Source organism: Scyliorhinus canicula, chromosome 9, assembly GCF_902713615.1.
Source record: "Scyliorhinus canicula chromosome 9, sScyCan1.1, whole genome shotgun sequence".
Lineage (NCBI taxonomy): Eukaryota > Metazoa > Chordata > Chondrichthyes > Carcharhiniformes > Scyliorhinidae > Scyliorhinus > Scyliorhinus canicula.
The window spans coordinates 167,128,306-167,152,312 of NC_052154.1; the positions used below are offsets into that span (position 1 = coordinate 167,128,306).

The 24,007-nt window shown below is 46.6% G+C and overlaps 1 protein-coding gene across 7 annotated transcripts in view; it reads right to left on the reverse strand.

Moving 5' to 3' along the window:
- Positions 1 to 656: 656 nt before the first annotated feature.
- trim66 (tripartite motif containing 66) overlaps positions 657 to 24,007 on the reverse strand; it is a 407,144-nt gene continuing 383,793 nt past the window's right edge. For all 7 annotated transcript variants that reach the window (XM_038808134.1, XM_038808133.1, XM_038808136.1 and 4 more), the window contains 7 exons: positions 23,145 to 23,220; positions 21,214 to 21,379; positions 17,350 to 17,663; positions 13,971 to 14,103; positions 13,447 to 13,521; positions 3,461 to 3,613; positions 657 to 2,527 (listed from right to left, as the gene is read on the reverse strand). In XM_038808134.1, the coding sequence (XP_038664062.1) occupies positions 2,276 to 2,527; positions 3,461 to 3,613; positions 13,447 to 13,521; positions 13,971 to 14,103; positions 17,350 to 17,663; positions 21,214 to 21,379; positions 23,145 to 23,220 (1,169 nt within the window). In that variant the 3' untranslated portion in view covers positions 657 to 2,275. The remainder of the gene's footprint in view (positions 2,528 to 3,460; positions 3,614 to 13,446; positions 13,522 to 13,970; positions 14,104 to 17,349; positions 17,664 to 21,213; positions 21,380 to 23,144; positions 23,221 to 24,007) is intronic.

Consider the following 24,007-nt stretch of genomic DNA (forward strand, 5'->3'; position numbering starts at 1 on the left):
CCTAACTCCACTTTCAATCCTTTTGTGATTGTGTAGCACCTAAGCAATCAGGGCTACATGGCTCAATTTAGCTGTAAGGTGCCAAATAATCCATTCAACTATGATAGATCCCAGCCGAGCCAATCCAGTTTTCAACTCAAATTCACATACATACACCTCCATCACTGGATAAATGGTGAGGATCAGGAACCCTGATTAGGATGACCTTTTCTCAAGGCAGATAAGAGCATTGCTCTCATTTTAACTGCGCTTGTCTAACTCAAGAGATCAGTGTGAAGTTTCTGCACCTCGACTACCCTTTGGCTGTACTAGCTGAGCCAATAGGTATAATGAGTGAAGTTTACATTGAAAGAAACTAAATGCTACTCCCAACCTTCCCCATCTAGCCTCCCATCACCATTGCATCCATCTCCAATCCTCACCCATCAGTCCCAATCCCTGATCTCCCTATCCCAGCCTATGACTTAAGCTGCCTGACATCCTTTGGTTATCACTGGCAGCCTATTGCACTGTGTCAGCTGCACAACAATGGAGGTTAGAGGAATCTCACCTCTCCTCCACAGGGCCCCATGCTGTCCGAATGTTTGAAATAAGATATTGCTGAATTTCTCAGCCTTTGTATTTTCTAATAAATTTCAAAATGGACACGTTGAAAATAATGGTGAGTTTTAAAACTTTATTCAGCTATGTTAACAGGTTTTATTACAGTAGTAATAAGAATGGATTGAGAACAGTACTTTTACAATTTCACTATAACTTGTTGACAATTTATGCATTTGTCAAGTACAATGGTTAAATGTTTGATTTCCAGTGAAAGACGGGCACTCAACATTAACAGCAATGCCGATGAAGACATTTCTATTCAATATTTGTAGAATAAGTACTGTTCCGGTATTTATTTTACAATTTTTCTTCCATTACTTTAACAGCAACCTAAATGAAAGTCTCACATTCAAATAATGGCACTATGTTGGACATGTTATTTTATTCTCCACAACAATTAACCCAAGACTAAAGCAGCCTTTATTTTAAAGGACTGGCCTTATGCTATCATGCTGGTACCCTTCATCTCACTCTGCAGGTTACTCGTGTTAAACTGCCAGCATAGCCCCTCAGCTAAAAAGATAATGTAACAAGTCAAAACGCTCGCTTAGACCAGAGATCAACAATCATGACGATAACCTAATCACGTTGTCGCCTGCACAAAGAGGTTCTCCTCTGAGTTTTTCTCACCCCCTCACCAGCCTTTTCCTTTTCAAATAAATACATAAAAATTCAAAAAGGTTGTATAACACACTATTGGCAGTACTCTGCTGATAGCAATTCTGTGGATGACAGTTTGAGCATTTGTGAACTAATAAAATTCCTAAAAGCTTTACAATCAAAATCTCTGCAGATTAACAACAAATTGAATAAACAGTAGCTTCTCTTCAACAGTTAATAGAAAAATAAAGTCCATCCCAAAATATACCAATAGTGATTCAATCACCACTGCATTTAGGGAGGCAACAGGTCTTGTTCTAATTTGCAACAATTAATACTGAAAAATAAGACAAATTGATATTCCTCAAAGAACTTACTACAGGACAACATACAATCCAAAAAATATCCTGATAGGAATATTGTAAGTTAAATATTTAATTTAAAAAGTTCACATTCTACTGGCTGAGGGTCTGACTGAGGGTGACATTTCTGCAAGGGTTCACCATTTACAATATTTATTTTTAAAAGGAGGGTCTATTCAAATCTTCTGCCATGTACAAGTGGCGAATTGGAAAACCCTAATGGAAATTCAATCCTGAATGTAATTCTCATTGCACAGGCTTTCAATTACGCCAGAACAAGAAGCTTGAGCAGATCATTTCACGGTCTTTATTCCACAAATATATCTGAAGCTAACCAGCTAAGCTAACTGGAGTAATGCCCCATAACTTGCAGAGAATATCACCAATAATGCTATTCATATCTCTTCTCTTGCTCAGTGGTGACACAAACTTAGGCAAGATGTACAAATCTTTCACACAAAAGGTGGGTCTATAATTCACCACATTCAATTTCATCCAGTGTAATCACTTTATAACAAACTATGAAAAGAAAAGTCTGTCATTTAATGTTTTACTTCAGGGAAGCTGATATCCACATTCCTGAGAGGTCTAAAATTATAATAGAAAACTTAAAATAATAAAAGAAAGAGCAATTTACTTGCTGAAATGGAAAAAAAAACAAGAATCAATCAACATTTCACAATATTTATACATTCGGTCAGGAACACCTTTTACAGTCTATTGTCCTTATGGCTGTGGCTTCCACCATGCCTGCGTCTTCTCTTTGGCTTTACATGCTCCTTTTCTTCTGTTGGCCAAGTAAATCCATTGATAGTAACCGTGCCACTTTCATTATCAATCTCTTCATAGTCAGAATCTTCTTGGGCTGTTCCTGCCAAGCTCTTGTCAGGATAAATTTCTTTTAGATTTTCATCAAAGCATGCTTCCAAGCTTCTCCCAGCTTGGGCCACCTCTGAATCTGGCTATAAAAAAACATTGCACATTAAATGGATAAATCCCAGACTTAACTGATTTACATACACACAGAAATGCAACATAACCTCCCCTCTGTTAATATTCAAAATCTCGTTTATTAGACTCAGAATTTTGGACTAATTTCAAATTCTGCTATTTAAAAAAAAAATTACCCATTAAGTAGGTTAAAAGAGGTAGACAAAATGTCATCAATGCTGTGAAATTCTATCCAGGTTGATGTTGTAGGGGAAGTCACACCAATTTCTTGCTCCTCCGTGCTGAGGGGACTTAGCTAACTGCGGATTGAATTTTGGGCCTTTAAGGCTCCTAAGGATTCATACTGATACCACCAGTATGTTCTCAAACTAGCTAAATCAAACAGTAACTTCATCATCATGGTATCCTGGGAAGACCCCAGTGTCATGTATATAACTGAGAAAGAAAGCCAAGAATCATACTTTATGAAAAAAAATTACTGTATAAAATGAAGTCAAATTGACTGCCTGTCTGGAGTAAGAGAGTGTATGACTTTGTGAATATGATGATGGCCTAATGCTATCAATTATTCATTACTCAGTACTTCCAGGAAACAAAGCAATGACTTTCTTTTGACAAGAAATGTTAAATTTGGTGCATCACCAAAGTCATTTTACAATATGTTTCATACACAGAACAAAACAGAACAGGTCGCTGTGAACACGCCATCTAAACTGAGACACCCAGGTGAAAGATCAAGAAGATCTCTATTGCAGTTTTTCCACAAAGAGGAGGAAAAACAATCAGATAAGTCAAGCCATACAAGTGAAGTGACGTCATGACACAGCTTTAAAATACTACAGATTGTAGAAGAAAGCAAATATTGAATGTAGGGAATTCCAGGATAGGGCCTCAAAAGGTTAGCAGCAACAGTATCAGAGAGTTGATATGTGAATCTTACTCACATAATTAAATTTTGCACAATTCATAAGCATAAGGTGAATGTCAGAAATAAATTCTTCTGGTGTGTAGTAATGGAGGGGGCTCTTTTTTTGTAGTTTTGCCCTGACCGTAGAAAGATCCATTGGCCTTTTGATAATCTGGTAGTAGTGACGTGCCTAAATAAAAGGAAATGCTCATTAATAAAAGTAGCAAAAATGAGAAACGTAAGAAAATGTATTACCAAAAAAATGTAAACATTTAAGATGTGCATAATTTGTTTTCACTTTGTCATTTAACAATTCTAACTTGTTAGAATCAGGATTCATTTCCCCTTCCAGCATCTGTAATGTTTTATTTTTATATACATCCAAGCTGTTTATATTAGTTTTCTTTAAATCTCAAATGAATACAGTATTGTATCCATGCCACCTTAAGCTGTCACACAACCAGAAAGCTTACTCAAAACCTCTTATCTTCCATGCTGTCCTTTCCCATGCTGCTACTTTAAGGTTTAGCTGCCTTGTTCTACTTTAAATTGAATAGGTTTGCCTCAGCCTTGGCTCAATGACGGTGTTATCATATGCAAACATGCAGCTAATGAACACATAGAATAGGACATGACCAATGAGCAGTTAGGACACTCGGGTGGTATCTCATTATAAAAGGGATGCGGCACTCAAACCCCGCCTCTTTCCACAGACCAACATTTACAGAGTGAGACAGGGTGTATCCTCAGCATCACATCCTAGCACGTGGCTTAGAGCAAGGCTGGTTCAATTAGACTGAATTACTACATTTAGATTAGCAGAGAGTCGATCTCATTGAGAACTGTGCTAATAGGGACAGGGACAAAAATGTCAGGCAGGGAGGAAATGGCCCTGTAAGGGAACCATGGTTCACAAAAGAGGTTGAATGTCTTGTCAAGAGGAAAAAGGAAGCGTATGTAAGGATGAGAAAACAAGGTTCAGTTGGGTTGCTTGAGGGTTACAAGGCAGCAAGGAATGAGCTAAAAAAAAGGGCTTAGGAGAGCTAGGAGGGGGCATGAGAAGTCCTTGGCGGGTCAGATCAAGGAAAACCCCAAGGCGTTTTACTCTTATGTGAGAAATAAAAGAATGACCAAGGTGAGGTTAGGGCCGGTCAAGGACAGTAGTGGGAACTTGTGCAAGGAGTCAGAAGAGATAGGAGAGGAATTGAATGAATACTTTTCTTCAGTGTTCACCAAGGAGAGGGGCCATGTTTTTGAGGGTGAGTGTGAGATGCAGGTGGCTAGGCTGGAGGAGATAGATGTTCTGAGGGAGGATGTATTAGCAATTTTGAAAAACCTTAGGATCGACAAGTTCCCTAGGCCGGATGGGATATATCCTAGGATTCTTTGAGGCAAGGGATTAGATTGCAGAGCCTTTGGCTTTGATCTTTGGGTCCTCACTGTCCACGGGGATAGTGCCAGAGGACTGGAGAGTGGCGAATGTTGTTCCTCTGTTCAAGAAAGGGAATAGGAATGACCCTGGTAATTATAAGCCGGTTAGTCTTACTTCGGTGGTCGGGAAGTTAATGGAAAAGGTCCTGAAGGCTACGATTTATGACCATTTGGAAAGATGCAGCTTAATCCGGGATAGTCAACACGGATTCGTGAAGAGTAAATCTTACCTCACAAATTTAATTGAATTCTTTGAGGAGGTAACTAAGTGTGTAGATCAAGGTAGAGCAGTTGATGTCGTATACATGGATTTTAGTAAGGCGTTTGATAAGGTTCCCAATAGTCGGCTCATGAAGAAAGTAAGGAGGTGTGGGATAGAGGGAAATCTGGCCAATTGGATAAGTAACTGGCTATCACACAAAGGACAGAGGGTGGTGGTGGATGGAAAATTTTCAGACTGGAGACCAGTTACCAGCAGTGTACCACAGGGATCAGTGCTGGGTCCTCTGCTATTTATGATTTTTATCAATGACTTGGTGGAGGGGGCTGAAGGGTGGGTCAGTAAATTTGCTGATGACACCAAGATTGGTGGAGTAGTGGATGAGGTGGAGGGCTGTTGAAGGCTGCAAAGAGAGATTGATAGGATGCAGAGCTGGGCCGGAAAATGGCAGATGGAGTTTAACCTTGATAAGTGCAAGGTGATTATTTTGGTAGGAAAAATTTGAATGTGGATTACAGGGTCAATGGCAGGGTTCTGAGGAATGTGGAGAATCAGAGAGATCTTGGGGTTCATGTCCACAGATCTCTGAAGATTGCCACTCAAGTGGATAGAGCTGTGAAGAAAGCCTATAGTGTGGTAGCGTTTATTAACAGGGGGCTTGAGTTTAAGAGCAGTGGGGTTATGCTGCAACTGTACATGACCCTGGTGTGACCACACTTGGAATATTGTGTGCAGTTCTGGTCACCTCACTATAGGAAGGATGTGGAAGCATTGGAAAGGGTGCAAAGGAGATTTACCAGGATGCTGCCTAGTTTGGAGGATAAGTCTTAGGAGGAAAGACTGAGGGAGCTAGGGCTTTTCTCTTTGGAGCGGAGGCGGATGAGAGGCGACTTAATAGAGGTTCATAAGATGATGAGGGGGATAGATAGAGTGGACATTCAGAGACTACTTCCTCGGGTGGATGTAGCTGTTACAAGGGGGCATAACTATAAGGTTCAGGGTGGGAGATATAGGAGGGATGTCCGAGATAGGTTCTTTACTCAGAGAATGGTTAGTGTGTGGAATGGACTGCCTGCTGCGATAGTGGAGTCGGACACTTTGGGAACTTTCAAGCAGTTATTGGATAGGCACATGGAGTACACCACAATGACGGAGTGGGATAGCTTGATCTTGGTTTCGGACAAAGCTCGGCACAACATCGAGGACTGAAGGGCCTGTTCTGTGCTGTACTGTTCTATGTTCGAAAACACATTGAACTCACTTCAAAGTCTGGAGCATCTTTTACTCAAAACTGCATCAAGTGGCAGCTTGTGTTATTCCAAATTAAATAACACAACAGACGGCCTCTGAGTCAGAGGTTGAGTGTTCAAGCCCCACTTAAGATTTAAGACCCGAGAACAATCTAGTTTGACATTTCAGACCAACTGTGAAGGAATGTCATTCTCTGGATAAAACGTTAAACTGCAGCTACCATTTACTCTTTCAATTAGATGCAAAATATCTCATGACAATATTTTAAGTAGAAGATTGTGTGTACCGGCTAACATTTGATGCTCAACAAACATTAAAATGGATTATCTGATCACCTATTTCATTATATGTTGCCAAGCACAAATTGCCACTGAAGTTCCTTATGTTACAACATCATCGTTCAACTTGACGCTCTAACAACTTTGTATACTAATTAGTAACAAAGCAGTTTGAACTGGTCATTTAATCCACAACTGCACAAACTCCAATTGATTCCGGGTCAGTGCCGTATGTACAGTTGACTTGCTGCACACATATACGGAAGTCGGCACGGCGAGATTCACAGCTGGCCGCTGGGAGAATCACCGCTCATCGTTTGTAATGGGCGAGCAGCGATTCTCCGGCCTGGATAGGCCGAGCGGCCGCCCAAACACGACAGGTTCCCGCCGGCGCAGTCCACACCTGGTCGCTGCCGGCGGGAACAGCGCGGGCGGCCTATGGGGGGGGGTTCTTGCACCGGGGGGGGGGGGGGGGGGGGGGGGGGGCCTCAAAAGGGGTCTGGCCCGCAATCGGTGCCCACCGATCGGCCTCTCTGAAGGAGGACCTCCTTTCCTACGTCACCCCGCAAGATCCATCCGACATCTTCTTGTGGGGCGGCCGCAGGGAGGACGGCAACTGCGTATGCAACGTCATTTACGCGGTGCCGGCCGCGTCATTTACACGGCGCCGCTTTTCTGCGGCACCAAGGCCCGGCGCGCGTAAATGACGCGGCGCCGCTCCTAGCCTCCCGGGGTCGGGAGAATGAGGGGCTGGGAGAGGGCTCCAACGCCGGAGTGAAACATTCTGGTTTTCACTCCGGCGTCGGGACTTAGTCTCCCGATGGGAGAATTGCGCCCAATATGTGGCTAGCTAATGACAGGGGCTGCATTGGGTCAAGACCACCAACTTTTTAAGGGCAACTAGGGATGGGGAATGAATGGTGGCTTAGCTAGTGAAGCCCATAACGTGTGAATGAATTAAAAAAAGGACTTCCGGTTGCGGCTATGCGGAGCTAAGCCGCACGTTCGGCAGCTCCTGCTTTAAAAAGACTTGTGGGTTCTTTTAAGGGCCCCAAACGGCGCTGATTCGACGATTCCCGGTGGATAAAGGCGTCTGGAGCAAAACCCCCCAGGATTTATGGTTCGGACTCGAAGTGGGGCGAGGAGAAAAATGGCAGCAGCTCCCCTGGAAAAGCGGGGGAAGGTGGACAAAATGTCGGCCGGTGGAGCCCCTGAGGAGTGGAGGCAGTGGGCTGAGGAGCAGCAGGCGGCCCTCCTGCGCTATTTCACGGAGCTGAAAGGGGAGTTGTTGGAATCCCTGAAGGTGACGACGAGTAAGCTGCTGGAGACCCAGACAACCCAGGGTGCAGCGATACTCGAGTTGCAGCAGCAGGCCTCTGAGCGCGAGGAGGAGGTTTCGGCCCTCGTGGGGAAGGTGGAGATACACGAGGCACTTCATAAAAAGTGGCAAGATCGGTTTGAGGAGATGGAGCTTCGGTCACGGTGGAAGAACCTGCGGATCCTGGGCCTCGAGGAGGGGTCGGATCTGCCGGCCTATGTGGCCGTGATGTTGAACTCGCTGGTGGGGGCAGGATCCTTCCATCTGTCCCTGGAGCTGGAGGGGGCCCATAGCGTGCTGGCCAGGCGGCCTAAGGCGAATGAACCCCCGCGGGCTGTGCTGGTGCGGTTCCATCGGTTCAGCGACCGGGAGTGTGTTCTCCGATGGGCCAAGGTGGTGAGGAGCAGTAAGTGGGAGAATTCGGTAGTGCGTATCTACCAGGACTGGAGTGCGGAGGTGGCCAAGCGGAGAGCCGGGTTTAACCGGACGAAGGCGGTGCTCCATGGAAAGCAGGTGAAGTTCGGCATGTTGCCACCTGCGCGCTGTGGGTCACCTACAAGGACCGGCATCACTACTTTGAGTCCCTGGAGGAAGCGTGGGTCTTTGTGCAGGCTGAAAAGCTGGACTTGAACTAGAGATTGGGGGCTGTGGTAATTTTTCTATTCTATTCATGTATCATTGTTTATGCTGTAGCGGGTTATTCTGTTTGTTTTTTCTCTCGCTTTCGGACGATGTGGGTTATGGTTTCGTGCTCTAAGGGGGGTACTGGGGTTTGTGGTTGATCTGTGTCTTTGTTTGTATGGAGTTGGTGGTTGGGTTGGGACTGCGGTTTGGGAGCTGTGTTGGTGGGGTGGGGCAGTGTGAAAGCACGGGCTTTTCTCTGGTTTTCTCTGGGGCTGCGGGACGAGGGGGTGGAGCTGGTGGCGAGGGGCGTGGCTATTAGACCGGGTTTCCCTCGCTGAAGCGGTGCCCAGGAGCTGATGCAGGGGAGGAGAGGGAACCTCATATCGGGAGGGGTCGGAGTTAGAGCGGGAGCTGCCGGGGTCAGCAGAAGTCAGCTGGCTCACGGGAGTACAGTGGAGGGAGAGTCGCGGCTAGGAGGGGTCCTAGCCTGGGGGGAGGGGGGGGGAGATACCGGGTTGCTGCTGGATTGGCCAGGGAGGAGTTCGGGGGGGGTCGGGGTGAGGTTCTATCGCCGTGGGAAACGGTCCGAATGGGTGATGGCCAGGGGCGAGCAGTCGATGGGTTATGGCTAGTCGACGGGGGAGGGGGGCGGGGTGTCCCCTGATCCGGCTGATCACGTGGAACGTGAGGGGGTTGAATGGGCCAGTTAAGCGGGCCCGGGTGTTTTCGCATCTGAAGGGGCTGAAGGCGGACGTGGCCATGCTCCAGGAGACCCACCTGAAGGTGGCGGACCAGGTCCGTCTGAGGAAGGGGTGGGTGGGGCAGGTTTTCCACTCAGGCCTCAGCTCGAAGAACCGGGCGGGGTGGCGATCCTGGTGGGGAAGAGGGTGGCGTTTGAGGCGTCTGAGGTTGTGGCTGATAGTGGCGGCAGATATGTGATGGTGAGCGGTAAGCTGCAGGGGGAGAGGGTGGTGTTGGTTAATGTGTACGCCCCAAATTGGGACGATGCTGGTTTTATGAGGCGTATGTTGGGCCGCATTCCTGGCCTGGAGGTGGGGGGCTTGATCATGGGGGGAGACTTCAATACGGTGCTGGATCCCCTACTGGATCGTTCTAGTTCAAGGACAGGCAGGAGGCCAGCAGCGGCCAAGGTATTGAGGGGGTTTATGGACCAGATGGGAGGAGTGGATCGCTGGAGGTTCGGGAGGCCGAGGGCTCGGGAGTACTCCTTTTTCTCCCATGTGCACAGGGTTTATTCCCGCATTGATTTCTTTGTTCTGAGCAGGGGACTGGTCCCAAGGGTGGAGGAGGCCGAATATTTGGCTGTCGCGATTTCACACCATGCTCCGCATTGGGTGGATCTGGAGATGGGGGAGGCGCGGGACCAGCACCCGCTTTGGCGTCTGGACGTGGGGTTGTTGGCTGAGGAGGTGCGTAGGAGGGTTCGGGGATGTATCGAGAGGACCTCGAGGTCAATGATACTGGGGAGGTCCAGGTGGGGATGGTGTGGGAGGCTCTGAAGGCAGTGATTAGGGGGGAGCTGATCTCCATCTGAGCCCATAGGGAGAGGGGGGAGAGGAGGGAGAGGGAGAGACTGGTGGATGAGCTGTTGAGTGTGGATAGGAGGTATGCGGAGGCCCCGGAGGAGGGATTGCTGGGGGAACGGCGTAGCTTGCAGGCCAGGTTTGATTTATTGACCATCAGAAAGGCGGAGACACAGTGGAGGAAGGCGCAGGGAGAAGTCTATGAGTATGGAGAGAAGGCGAGCAGGATGCTGGCGCACCAGCTGCGTAAGCGGGACGCGGCTAGAGAGATTGGTGGAGTGAAGGATAGAGATGGGAATGTGGTGCGGCAGGGGGAAGAGGTCAATGAGGTCTTTAGGGACTTCTATAGGGAACTGTACCGGTCGGAGCCGCCGGCGGTGGGAGGGGGAATGGAGAATTTTTTGGACAGGCTCCGATTTCCAAGGGTGCAGGAGGAGCAGGTGGAGGGACTGGGAGCGCCGATCGAGTTGGAGGAGCTGGTCAGTGGGATTGGCCACATGCAGTCGGGGAAGGCGCCGGGACCGGATGGGTTCCCGGTTCAATTTTATAAGAAATACGCGGACCTGCTGGGCCCCCTGTTGGTCAGGACCTTTAACGAGGCATGGGAGGGGGGTGTTCTGCCCACGACGATGTCTCGGGCACTAATCTCCCTGATCCTGAAGCGTGATAAGGACCCCCGTGCAGTGCGGTTCACACAGGCCGATTTCACTGCTGAATGTAGACGCCAAGTTGCTGGCGAAGATCTTGGCCACTAGAATAGAGGACTGTGTGCCGGGGGTGATACATGAAGATCAGACGTGTTTTGTGAAGGGGAGGCAGCTGAACACTAACGTGCGAAGGCTGCTAAATGTGATAATGATGCCGTCAGCAGAGGGAGAGGCAGAGATTGTGGTGGCATTGGATGCGGAGAAGGCCTTTGACAGGGTTGAGCGGGGGTACTTGTGGGAGGTGTTGGAAAGGTTTGGGGTGGAGTTTATTAAATGGGTGAGGTTGCTGTACGAGGCCCGATGGCGAGTGTAGCGACAAATGGGAGGAGGTCCGAGTACTTCAGGCGGTGTTGCGCTGGCAATAGAGCCTCTTGCCATGGCTCTCAGGGAGTCGAGGAGGTGGAGGGGTTTGGTGCGAGGGGGGGAGGAGCACCGAGTGTCGCTGTATGCGGACGACGTGCTGTTGTATGTAGCAGACCCGGTGGGGGGGGGGAATGCCGGAGGTGATGGAGATTCTTGCTGAGTTCGGGAGTTTCTCGGGATATAAATTGAACCTGGGCAAGAGTGAGCTGTTTGTCGTGCACCCGGGAGATCAGGAGGAGGGGATTGGTAGGCTCCCGTTAAAGAGGGCAGTGAGGAGTTTTAGGTACCTGGGGGTTCAGGTGGCTAGGAGCTGGGGGACTCTGCACAAGCTCAATTTTACTAGGTTGGTGGAGCAGATGGAGGAGAAATTTAAAAGGTGGGACATGTTGCCGTTGGCAGGTGGAGTACAGTCCGTTAAAATGATGGTGCTCCCGAGGGTTTTGATTTAGTGCCTGCCCATTTTCGTTCCGAGGGCCTTTTTTCGGAGGGTGAACAGCAGCGTTCTGGGATTTGTTTGGGCGCATGGGACTCCGAGGGTAAGGAGGCTATTTTTGGAGCGGGGCAGGGATAGAGGGGGGCTGGCGCTGTCCAACCTCTCTGGGTACTATTTGGTGGCTAATGTCTCGATGGTACGCAAATGGGTAATGGAGGGGGAGGGGGCAGCATGGAAAAGGATGGAGATGGCGTCCTGCGGAGGCACGAGCCTGAAGGCACTGGTAATGGCTCCGTTGCCGCTCCCTCCAACGAGGTACACCACAAGCCCGGTGGTGGCGGCCACCCTCAAAATTTGGGGGCAGTGGAGGCGACACAGGGGGGAAGTGGGGGGCTCGGTGGAGGCCCCGCTGCGGGGGAACCACCAGTTTGTCCCAGGGAACATGGATGGTGGGTTCCTGGGGTGGCAGAGGGCGGGCATTAGGAAGTTGGGAGACCTGTTTATTGACGGGAGGTTCACGAGCCTTGGGGAACTGGAGGAGAAGTTTGAGCTCCCCCCGGGGAATATATTCAGGTACCTTCAGGTCAAGGCGTTTGCTAGGCGACAGGTGGAGGGGTTCCCTTTGCTGCCCCCGCGGGGAGTAAGGGATAGGGTGCTTTCGGGGGTGTGGGTCGGGGATGGGAAGGTGTCTGACATCTATCAGGTAATGCAGGAGGTGGGGGAGGCGTCGGTAGAGGAGCTGAAGGCTAAGTGGGAGGTGGAGCTGGGGGAGCAGATTGAGGAGGGGACATGGGCGGACGCCCTGGAGAGGGTGAACTCCTCCTCTTCATGTGCGAGGCTTCGTCTCATCTAGTTCAAGGTGCTGCACCGGGCCCACATGTCCGGATCTAGGATGAGTAGGTTCTATGGGGGCGAAGACAGGTGCGTCAGGTGTTCGGGGAGTCCAGCGAACCATGCCCATATGTTCTGGGCATGCCCGGCACTGGAGAAGTTCTGGAAGGGGGTGGCGGGGACGGTGTCGAGGGTGGTGGGATCCAGGGTCAAGCCAGGTTGGGGACTCGCGATATTTGGGGTTGGGGTGGAGCCGGGAGTGCAGGAGGTGAAAGAGGCCGATGACTTGGCCTTTGCGTCCCTAGTAGCCCGGCGGAGGATCTTGCTGCAGTGGAAAGATGCGAGACCTCCGAGTGTGGAGACCTGGATTAATGACATGGCGGGATTCATTAAGTTTGGAAAGGGTCAAGTTTGCCCTGAGGGGGTCGGTACAAGGGTTCTTTAGGAGGTGGCAGCCTTTCCTCAACTTTCTGGCTCAACGATAAGGTACTAGGTCAGCAGCAACCCGGGGGGGAGGGGGGAAGGGGGGGGGAAGGGTGGGGAAGGGGGGGGAAGGGTGGGGAAGGGGGGGGGAAGGGTGGGGAAGGGGGGGGTTTAGGGGGATAGTGTTCAAGTTAATTTGCTTATTGTTAATTTATGTTTATTGGGGTTGTGGGGGGGAGGGGGGGGGGGGGGGTTTGTTATATGCGTTGTTACGGGTGCCGGGGGTGTTTATTGTTATTATTGTATTGTTTTGTTGATATATATTTTTCAAAAAATTTCAATAAAAATTATTTAAAAAAAAAAAGAATGAATAAAAAAAAGGTTTCATTAGTTGTGCACAAGCTTAATCCAGGCAGTTATCTGCAGCCATATTGGTGATCGCCCTCAATGCAGAAAGCCAGTTAATTATATTTTGTAGAATTATAGAACCATAGCCTATACAGCATGCAAATTATTAATAATATCATGAAACCCACAACAAACACTGCACATACTCTTCTACATGAAATGTAACAGCAACTGACAGAAAGCTATGCTCACCAGTGGACTGACGGGCTCGTGAAATGGCAGGCTTAGCGGATGGCAGTGAAGGTGCAATGCCAGCTTCTCACATTTCTGCAGGCAACACAGTTTTGCTGTTAATAAAGCAGCTTTTTGATTTAACATGTACATACTTTTATATATTACTAGTCTCCATTTTATTTGGAAAATTCAGGCAAGATATTAAATATACTATGTATTAAAGAGCAAGGTAGTTGAAGAGTTAGTATGCTTCAGATTGAGTAGTACCCCTATTTTTACATTCTATTTAAAAACATCAGTCAACATATTTATCTTTAATATTTCACCCTAAACATTCACTTTAGAGCAAGTTATTAGAAATGCACTAAATTGGAGATTATAAATAACTAACTAACAAAAATTACATTTCCAAGTGTATCCGATCAGTTTAAGAATCTTTGCATCAAATTAGTTACACTGACAAGCAAATGATAATGCACCTCAAAATGCATCATTTTCAAATACTGCTTCATTATGTACTGAATTGAAGTGCTGTTACTCACCCGTTGATCACTAATGGAGAGACCTTGTAATGTTCGTATGCCCCGGTTTTCATTGATATGCCGTGTATTTTCACAATCATATTCCACTTCTGGCATCACTATATCCCGACACAATGTACACAACCACTCACCCCTGTAAATTGACATTTTGAATACACACGTGAATAATTGGATTGAAATTTTAAAGAGAAGTCTCATCATTAGTGAACTTTTAAAGATCAGTTATAATGAATCTCTATTATGGCCCAGCATCAAACAGAATTGGTTAGACCAGTGCATCTCAAACTATCTGATGTGGCGTACCGGCAGTTTTTTTTTGCAATGTGCCAGGGACCGGTGAGTGAAACAAGCCAATCCAGGATTACGGTCTCTTTCTTTTCTGGAAACACTTCAAGTACCGGCAGACGATGGCTCGTGTACCGGCACCGGTACGCGTACCACACTTTGAGAAGCACTGGGTTAGACGATCCTGTATGGTCTGAGGTTCAATTTGTCACCTTATGTAAAGCACCAACAGTGCTAGAGAGGTTAGGTATCAAGTTTGTTAGGTATTCAACAGTATGTGTGTGAAAGTGTGGTGGTGGGGTGATGATAGGTGCACAAGACTGGGTTTGACTCTAATGCCTTAATGGATGAATAACATGCCCACATTCACTGTCAACCTCACATAGAAGTAAACCATTTGAATGAGGTGCTGAAGGAAGCTGATATCCACTGCAATTCTATACCAACACAAATTCAATTCAAGGAGAAAACTAGAGGGGAAAAACTATCAATTGTAATCCATTATAATTAACATTAACAAGTAGGTCCTGGTATTACTTCTTAAACTGTTTGCAAAAACGTATTTATAAACTAATATACCTGTGGACATTTTTTTTAAATTAAGCTAAGCAGCATCTTAAAATCCTCTTCAATAAAACAAAATGCTCTCAGGTGTATTGGCGGGGGGAACTTGTTTCTCTGTATTCAGTTCTTAAAAAGTGGGCCAATTTTCTGATCTGTAATTCTAGTAGAATCACTAATGCATTCTTTTAAAATATTTTCAGAACTTTTATGGAAGAGTAAAGATAGGGGAAAGTTCCTCTATTTTTATGATGGCACTATTAACCACCAGCAGAAATCTTCTCATCTAAAAGTCCTCAGATTACATTAGTGTTATGGCCTCAGGGGAAAGAAAACCTGTCCATACACCCCACAGTACTAATTTTAACCTATTTGTTCTCTTTGTGCCATCGACTTCTGCATATTATTGTTTTTTATTATGTCGAGAGTTGGGAAGGCCCGTTAGATTGCTAAATTTCAGCAGAAGCTTCCAACACAAGGGAACTTATTGACCTCGTTTAAAGCTTTCAATAACAGAATGAAGTTTTTCCATGTGTTTTCTGGCTCTGAGGCACTACAGCTGCTCTGCAGAAGAAATGTTTCCCCCCCCTTAAAAAATAAAGCTCGAATGTAAACTGAAAAGATACAAACATCTGCAAGAACAGATCTCGCTGCACTGATCTGAAGATATAAAGGCACACAACAATGCAATGTCATCTTGGTTACAGTGATCGTTTAACGTCTGAAAAGAATATAATCTTTAAATTAATCACAGTACTTTGTTCTTGTTGTACATTGTTTTGTACTGGTAAACGGCAGCATGACATTATGAAAAAGGTTGGCACCATTCAGAAAATAATTGTAATAAATTGTATCGACTTTCATCATTTTATCTCTTTTGTCTCTCAGCATAGACACCATTGAATTAAACAATTTTACAACATAAAGGGAAGGCGGTCGAGTAGTGGTATTGCTATTGGATCAGGAAAGCAATAATGATATTTCATTCAATAGTTGCTGTCAACAATAGCAATTTCAACAGTGACTCCAGGAGGCTACATTGCTTCCCTGATGCCAGGATCAAGGATATCGAGGTGCAACTCTAAAACATTGACAGGAAGAATAGCCAGAAGTCATGGTGCACATTGGTATCAATGACACAGACAGGAGGAGAAGGTCCTGCAGGCAGAGTTTCAGAAGCTAGGTAAGAGGTTAAAAAGATGGATTTGAAAAGGTAGTAATTTCTGGATTACCTCCATAGCTTCAAGATAGTGAGTACAGAAATAGGAAGACGGAGCAGATGAATGTGTGGCTGGAGAGAAAGTGCAGGAGGGAAGACATAGATTCCTTTGGCATTGGGATTGAAATTTAGGGGAGACAAGTTGGATAGGCTGTATCTCAAATGCATCAGGGCCAATACGAGGGCCAAGTTATGAGGGACAGAAGTTCAAGCTGTGGACCAGGAGGTTTACGATGGGATTTGAGGAAAAATCCCAGAAGTGGTGATGGTCTGGAATGCACTGCCGAGGAGGGTGATAGTGGTGGGTTGCCTCACATCCTTCAAAAAGTACCTGGATGAGCACCTGTCACATCTAAGGCAGAGTACTTGGAAGTGGATGGTAAAATAGGACTGAGTCAGCACGGCTTTGTCAAAGGGAGGTCATGTCTGACAAATCTGTTAGAGTTCTTTGAGGCGATAACAATAACATTAGACAAAAGAAGACCAGTGGGCATGATTTATTTAGATTTCCAGAAGGCCTTTGACAAGGTGCAGCACAGGAAATTGTTAAATAAGTTAAGAGCCCATTGTGGTAAGGGTAAGATCCTGGCATGGATAGAGGATTGGCTGACTGGCAGAAGGCAGAGAGTAGGGTTAAACGGGTCTTTTTCAGGGTGGCAGCTGGTGACTAGTGGCGTGCCTCAGGGGTCTGTGCTGGCACCACAACCTTCACAATATACATTAATGACCTGGAAGACGGAATTGAAGGAACTATTGCTAAGTTTGCAGATGATACAAAGATTTGTAGAGGGACAGGTGGTATTGAGGAAGCTAGGAGGCTGCAGAAGGATTTGGACAGGCTAGGAGAGTGGGGAATGAAGTGGCAAATGAAATACAATGTGGAACAGTGTGAGGTTATGCACTCTGGAAGGAGGAATTTAGGCATAGACTATTTTCTAAATGGGGAAATGCTTAGATCAGAAGCACAAAGGGACAGAGTCCTTGTTCACGATTCTCTTAACATTAACGGCAGGTTCAGTTGGCAGTTATGGGATGGGAAACAGTATTCTAACACTAACCCTGGAATGTGTATATTGCAAGTCTAAACACAAAATTAACTACAGCCCTTTCCGTCCAACTCTGATACTCCTGAGCAATCTAGAATGCATGTTATCATAGTACCAAGTAATTTTATCAAATGGTTAGGTATATGTCCTACTGTGCTTTTTGATCCTTGCCCAAAATAACTGAAAAATCTTCATCTCAACCCACAATAAAATGTGTGTCGGAAAATAACAGATTAAAACGATGGCAGTAACAAAAATCTAGATTTACATTGGGAAGCTGAGCAGAGATGGTACATGGCAGCCAAGATGGAAAACCTTTGGACATCGATCACAACACAAGAGCTCGCCGCCATTCAAACAGACTGCACAGTAATCCTCGTTGTCATCAGTAGCAACTGCTGCAATTGGGGTTGTCTGAGCAGATGTTCCTCCATCAGATTTTTCAGAGGGTTTATTATCCGAAGGAGATGGGGATGCTACAACATCGTAATGAAGGTCAGAAGTAATTGTTGTGTCATCCAGCTGTTGCGGGGGAGGAGGGTTCGAGTTTGGTGGCGTGAGTGTGCTGTCCAGTGTTATGTTCTTTAAAAGGAAAAGTAATACAATTAATATTAATCATGAATTAAGGAAAGGGAGTTACTATAACATTCCATAATTTCTATTGTGATGTAAAATAAAACACACAATGCGGACAATGGTCATTGTTTCTTATTAAACAGTTTAATGAGTTAAATCAAGTTGTCACATTAAATATTATGATGTGGAGATGCCGGCGTTGGACTGGGGTGAGCACAGTAATAAGTCTTACAACACCAGGTTAAAGTCCAACATGTTTGGTTCAAACACTAGCTTTCGGAGCACTGCTGCATTCACCTGAGGAAGGAGCAGTGCTCCGAAAGCTAGTGTTTGAAACAAACATTTTAGACTTTAACCTGGTGTTGTAAGACTTCTTACTGTGCACTAAATATTAACTTAGTTTGCCTTCCACAAGATTGAAGAAGTGCAACAAATGATGAATTGCAAGAGATCACAAATGCCAGGTTCAGGTCACAATGGGTTACAATTGTCACATCCCTGATTTATGCCACTGTGCAAGTGGATCTGGTGAAGCACAAGTCCCCAAGAAGTGGTCTGGTCATCTTACCATTATGAGAACAACTCGAACCATCTAGCATGCCCAAACTTAAAAGTGACTTTCCCCTCCCTTGTGCAGTAACTGTAGCATCCCCCAAAGCAAGCGCTCCATTCATTAATCATTAGATTCATAGGGCACAGTTGTCCCAAAAAAGTTAATTTGTGGCGGATTTTTCAGAGAGTTTGCCCCGGTGAGTTCCCCATCACTATTCAATTACATTTAAGTCACTTTTTTGGACTCGAGGAGTTTCTCACCGGTTTAACCCACACTTAGCACTGAGGAGTGAACTCAGAGACTGAGCCACCATTTTGAAAGGGTGCCCGATCTCTAAGTGAACTTGTGGGTCCTCCACATCCCCACCCATGGGCAATGTCACCCCCCACACACATGGGCACTACTCCACACCCCCCCAAGTGATGTTACCCTGCTATGGAGTTCCTGGGGCCTCCCCTCTTCAGGCCCCTCAATCCCCCTTACAGCACCCCCTCACTTATGGACCCCCCACCCATCACACCCCAACCTCCCGGAGGCCCCTACCTACCTGCAGTGCGCACCACTCATCCCATCCTTCAACCATTCCCCCCATATTCCTTTCATTAGCATGGCCCCCTTTGGCTCTGACCTTTGGCAGTGCCACCTTGGCACCCAGGCACTCTTGCGCTGGCACCCCAGACAATACTCCAGCCAGCTTGGCAGTGCCAGAGTGGCAGTGCCAAATGCCAGCTGGGCATTGCCAAGGTGCCCACCTTCCAGGGGGAAGGCCAGGGGGCCTCCCTGCACTGACCCTGATCACCCAGAGGTCTCCAATGGCCCGGGAGACCCCCCTGGGTGCCGTTCCACCTGGTCCACGTCTGTGTGGACCAGTACTGAGCGCGCCCAGCTGCAGCCTCCCTGGGGAGGCCGGTATATCCTGGGTGGGAAGGTCTTAAGTAGGTTTAAAACCTATGTCCAGGAGCACTATTTGGTCCCACCCCTTTTGGGTGGAGTTCCGACTTCGACACCTCGAGGGACTTGGGTGTATCCTGCGCGGCGCGGAGGCTGCCGGGAAGCCAGCGAGAAGGCTCTCCCGTGATTCTCCGGCCGTGTTGTGCTCTCGCTCGAGCGCAACGCGGCCAAATAATTGCACCCACAGTGACAACTGGCAAGGAAATAATAAAACTTAAATGATATGGTAAATGGAGTAGTTGATACAAGTTCAATTTTCGCACCACAGGTGTGAAACACATGTTCTTTTTAATTGGAGGGGGTGGAGGGTGTATCTGTAGAAACGTAATCAATGGCTGACAAACTTATTGAAACTGAAGAGTTTATTTTTTTGCAAGGCGATGTCAATATATTTTTATTTTCTTGCCCAGCTTTGGTTCAGTTGGTTGCCCTCTCGCCTCAGAGTGAGAAGTTTGTGGGTTCAATCCCAGTCCAGGACTTGAGCCCAACAATTTAGGCTAATACCCCAGTGCAGTACTAAGGAGCACTGCCATAGGCACCATCTTTCAGATGAGATGAGGCCCTGTCTGCCCCTTTGAGGTGGGCATAAAGGGTGCAATCTTCCGGCCATGCTGCGCCGGAAAAGCATCTTGCTGCGGCGCAGCGTGGCCGGTGAAAGCGGGGAGGCCTTGCTCCTGGGATACACCCGGTTCGCCACGCCTTGCGAGATTCAAATTTGCATACTAGAACGAGGCAGCAAGTCTTACTCCAATGTGCAGATTTCCAAGGTACCTGAGGCTCTGGCGAGCACTGTTCAGCACTGATCCCCACAATCCAAGGGGATTGAAGGCTCCCAGCTGCATGCCTTTTGGGCAAGGTGGTGCCCTGGCACTGGTGATCCCACCTGGTTACCCTGGCTGTGCCAGCTTGGAACCCTGGTAGTGCCACCTGGGTGTCATCCTGGGTTGGCCAAGGAGCCCAGTTGGCACTGCCACATTGGCGTTTTTTTGCACGCGTGAGATTGGGCCGGGGTTGCTCACCGTGGGCGTTAGAGGATGCGGGGGGGCCGAGGGACCATCCTATGTTGCGTTCGAGCTGGGAGGTGAGGGTGATTTTATTTGTGGGCCTCGTTACAATGGGCAGCTCCGGTGAGCAGAGCTACCCATTGTAAAAAATGGGGCGATGTGAAGCCTCGGCTGCACGTTCCCCATTTAGGCCCCTTAGTCAAAACGAGTGGTGTTTAACAGCCACGTGTTTCTCAGCACTCGAGTGCTGGGAAAAACGCAGTTAAACGCACTCGCTCAGGGACTTTGTTTCCTTTTGGGAAGATTGCGTCCTGTTTTGAAGAAGCAGAGAAGCTTTCCCTGGTTTGCTAACCAATATTATAAGAACATAAGAACTAGGAGCAGGAGTAGGCCATCTGGCCCCTCGAGCCTGCTCCGCCATTCAATTAGATCATGGCTGATCTTTTGTGGACTCAGCTCCACTTTCCGGCCCGAACACCATAACCCTTAATCCCTTTATTCTTCAAAAAACTATCTATCTTTACCTTAAAAACATGTAATGAAGGAGCCTCAACTGCTTCACTGGGCAAGGAATTCCATAGATTCACAACCCTTTGGGTGAAGAAGTTCCTCCTAAACTCAGTCCTAAATCTACTTCCCCTTATTTTGAGGCTATGCCCCCTAGTTCTGCTGTCACCCGCCAGTGGAAACAACCTGCCCGCATCTATCCTATCTATTCCCTTCATAATTTTAAATGTTTCTATAAGATCCCCCCTCATCCTTCTAAATTCCAACGAGTACAGTCCCAGTCTACTCAACCTCTCCTCATAATCCAACCCCTTATCTATCAATCAACATCACAAGAACAGGTTCTCTGGTCATTATCACACTATTGCATACGAGGGCTTGTTGTGTGCAAATTGGTTGGCACGTAACCTACACTACAACAGTGATCACACTTCAAAAAGTATTTCCTTGGCTGTTAAGTGCTTTGGAGCACCCAGGGATCATGAAGGGCACAATCTAAATACAATTCTATCTTTTTTAATCAAAATATTTTTCTGCTCACCCTCGTTGCAGTATGTTTGGTCTGACTGTTGTTGCAAAGGAGTTTGCTTTCATCTTCTTCAACATCTGTCTGCAGTTTGAAGACAGGGAGCTGGCCGGTTGACGGTGCACAGATCGGCAATCGCTCTAACCGCACATAAGGAACTTTCACCCCATCTATCGGAGTCCTGTAATCATCAGTTTGAATCAGACAAATAATAACCACAACACACAACCACCTGCTTATACCATATACGAGGCTCCAGCTATTTTGTGCCCTCGCCTCTGTTGCATGCAGCCAGTGAGCTCTCAGGTAGTTCACCATTTGGGAAAGAGAGGGTGGACAAGTAAATCGTAGGAACGGTGGCATTCAATGGGCTCCCGGCCCACAAAAATATAATGTTTAAAATGTATTTGAAAGACGATTGGTTGGACCATTCAATCTTAAATGGCAATGCTTTGCCAATTTCTAATTGAGAATTGCTAGTGGAATCCTACGTACGTAACAGAACATGAATAGCAACCCACCTGGAACAGGTAGGTACCACAGGTAACGAACATATCTGTGGGTATCTGATGATAGCAGCAAAAATGTCAATGTGGGCAGCATGGTAACACAAGTGGATAGCACTGTGGCTTCACAGCGCCAGGGTTCCAGTCTGTGCGGAGTCTGCACATTCTCCGTGTCTGCGTGGGTTTCCTCCGGGTGCTCCGATTTCCTCCCATAGTCCAAAGACGTGAAGGTTAGGTGGATTGGCCATGATAGGGGCTGGTTTAGCTCACTCGGCTAAATCACTGGCTTTTAAAGCAGACCAAGCAGGCCAGCAGCACGGTTCGATTCCCGTACCAGCCTCCCCGGACAGGCGCCGGAATGTGGTGACTAGGGGCTTTTCACAGTAACTTCATTGAAGCCTACTCGTGACAATAAGTGATTTTCATTTCATTTTCATTTCATATTGTCTTTAATGACCAAAAAATAGGTGAGATGGGGTTATTGGGTTATGGGGATAGAGTGGAAATGAGGGCTTAAGTTGATTGGTGCAGACCTGATGGGCCGAATGGCCTCCTTCTGCACTGTATGTTCTATGTAAAAAGGGTACTCCGAGTGCCATCTCCAGCTATTTTTATTCATTTAGAAAATGTGGGCTTCACTGACAAACGCGTTACTGTTCATCCCTAATTGAGAGGGTGCTGATGAACTGTCTTCTTGAACTGCTGTAGTCCATGTGCTGTAGGTACACTCAGTGCTGTTAGATAGGGAACTTTCATTTTAGCTCAGGGTCCTATATGGAGGTTTATCAAATGCCTTCTTGAAGTAATGTCAGGCAATGGCTGAGTGCAAAGGCACTGGGCCCGAATAGCATTATAGCTAGAATGCTAACAGCTATGCCCCAAATTTACCACATCCCCACCCAAGCTGTTCTAGGACAGCTACAACACTGGCATTTACCAGATAAAGCCCATAAAAAGAATTAATCAAATTATCGCCACATCAGCCTCCTCTTGATCGGCAGTAAAGTAATGGAAGGTGTAGCAGACAATACTATGAAGTGAAAATTACTCAACAATAACCGCTCACTGATGCCCAGTTTGGGCTCCAACTAAACCTCATGACTCCAGGCCTCAATACAGACTTTGCATAAAACAAAAGCTCTGAATTCAAGAAGTGAAGTGACTGCCCAGACTGATTGAAAATTACACATCTCCCTTACTGCTCATCAACTTCATTTTATAATCATTTCTGTCCGTCTCTCTCTCTCTTTCTCTTCCTCGATTTGATTGCATCCATCTGTCCCTGTAATTCCATGCCCCATTTGGTCATTGGACTCTTGTACGACTGTTTTCATCTCTCTCTCATCTTGTGGTGCTTATATGCAACTCACTTGTCCCTGTGTAACTATGCTGTATATGAAATGCACCTTACTTACATTTTTGTCATCTATTAGTTTTTACCTGCTGTTCGCATTGCCAGGTAGCACTCCATTCGATGAATCCATTGTCAAATCATGAGATCCATTAACTGCAGGATCTAGTTAACAGTAACAGCATTATTCCCAATGCACCAAACAGAGTAAAGTGCTATCATAATACTATTTCCAAAAATATCAATTCATTTTAGTGTTTATATCAAAGCACTGTGTAAGGGTCCTTCCTGTTGATTCCCTTATTTCCTGTTTCTTCTACTTTGTGGTGATCATTTTTTCATCCATGACTTTTTAATAGACATATATCTTTAAGTGAGGAACTCAAAAGTTGCAATATATACGCTGTACTGCTAGATTTTGAACAGCAGTAAAGACTTTTTGTTACATGAGAGATTGGAGAGTTATGGTTTAATTGGTTGGCTGGTGGCCAATGAATTGGCCAAAGGCCATATTCTGACTGGGCACAGGCGGTGATTGGGTCCTACCCGAGTGGGATGGTTGTCAGAGGACACTGGAAGTGACAGTTGAATCCTGGAGACTTACAGAAGAAGCTCTGAGCGTCTATCTCTCGCTCTCCAGAAATACTGCCTGTCTGCTGCTTTCTGAACCTTCAGAGAACTGGATGAATCTACAATGAAAACCATTACAGACTGAAAACAAAAACCTCAAACTGAATGCCTAGACTGAAGAAAAGTGTGCTGGAAGACAACCATCTGAAACAAAGACACTTATCCTTTTACTTTCATCATTATTTTACACCCTTCTGTTTTTGTCAGTCTTGTGTGGGGTGGGGTGAATTAAGGGGGGGGGCGTTAAGAATTAGATCAGGGGTGGGCAAACTTTTCCGTGCAAGGGCCACATTCAGAAATTCACAATTCACAAAGGGCCGCA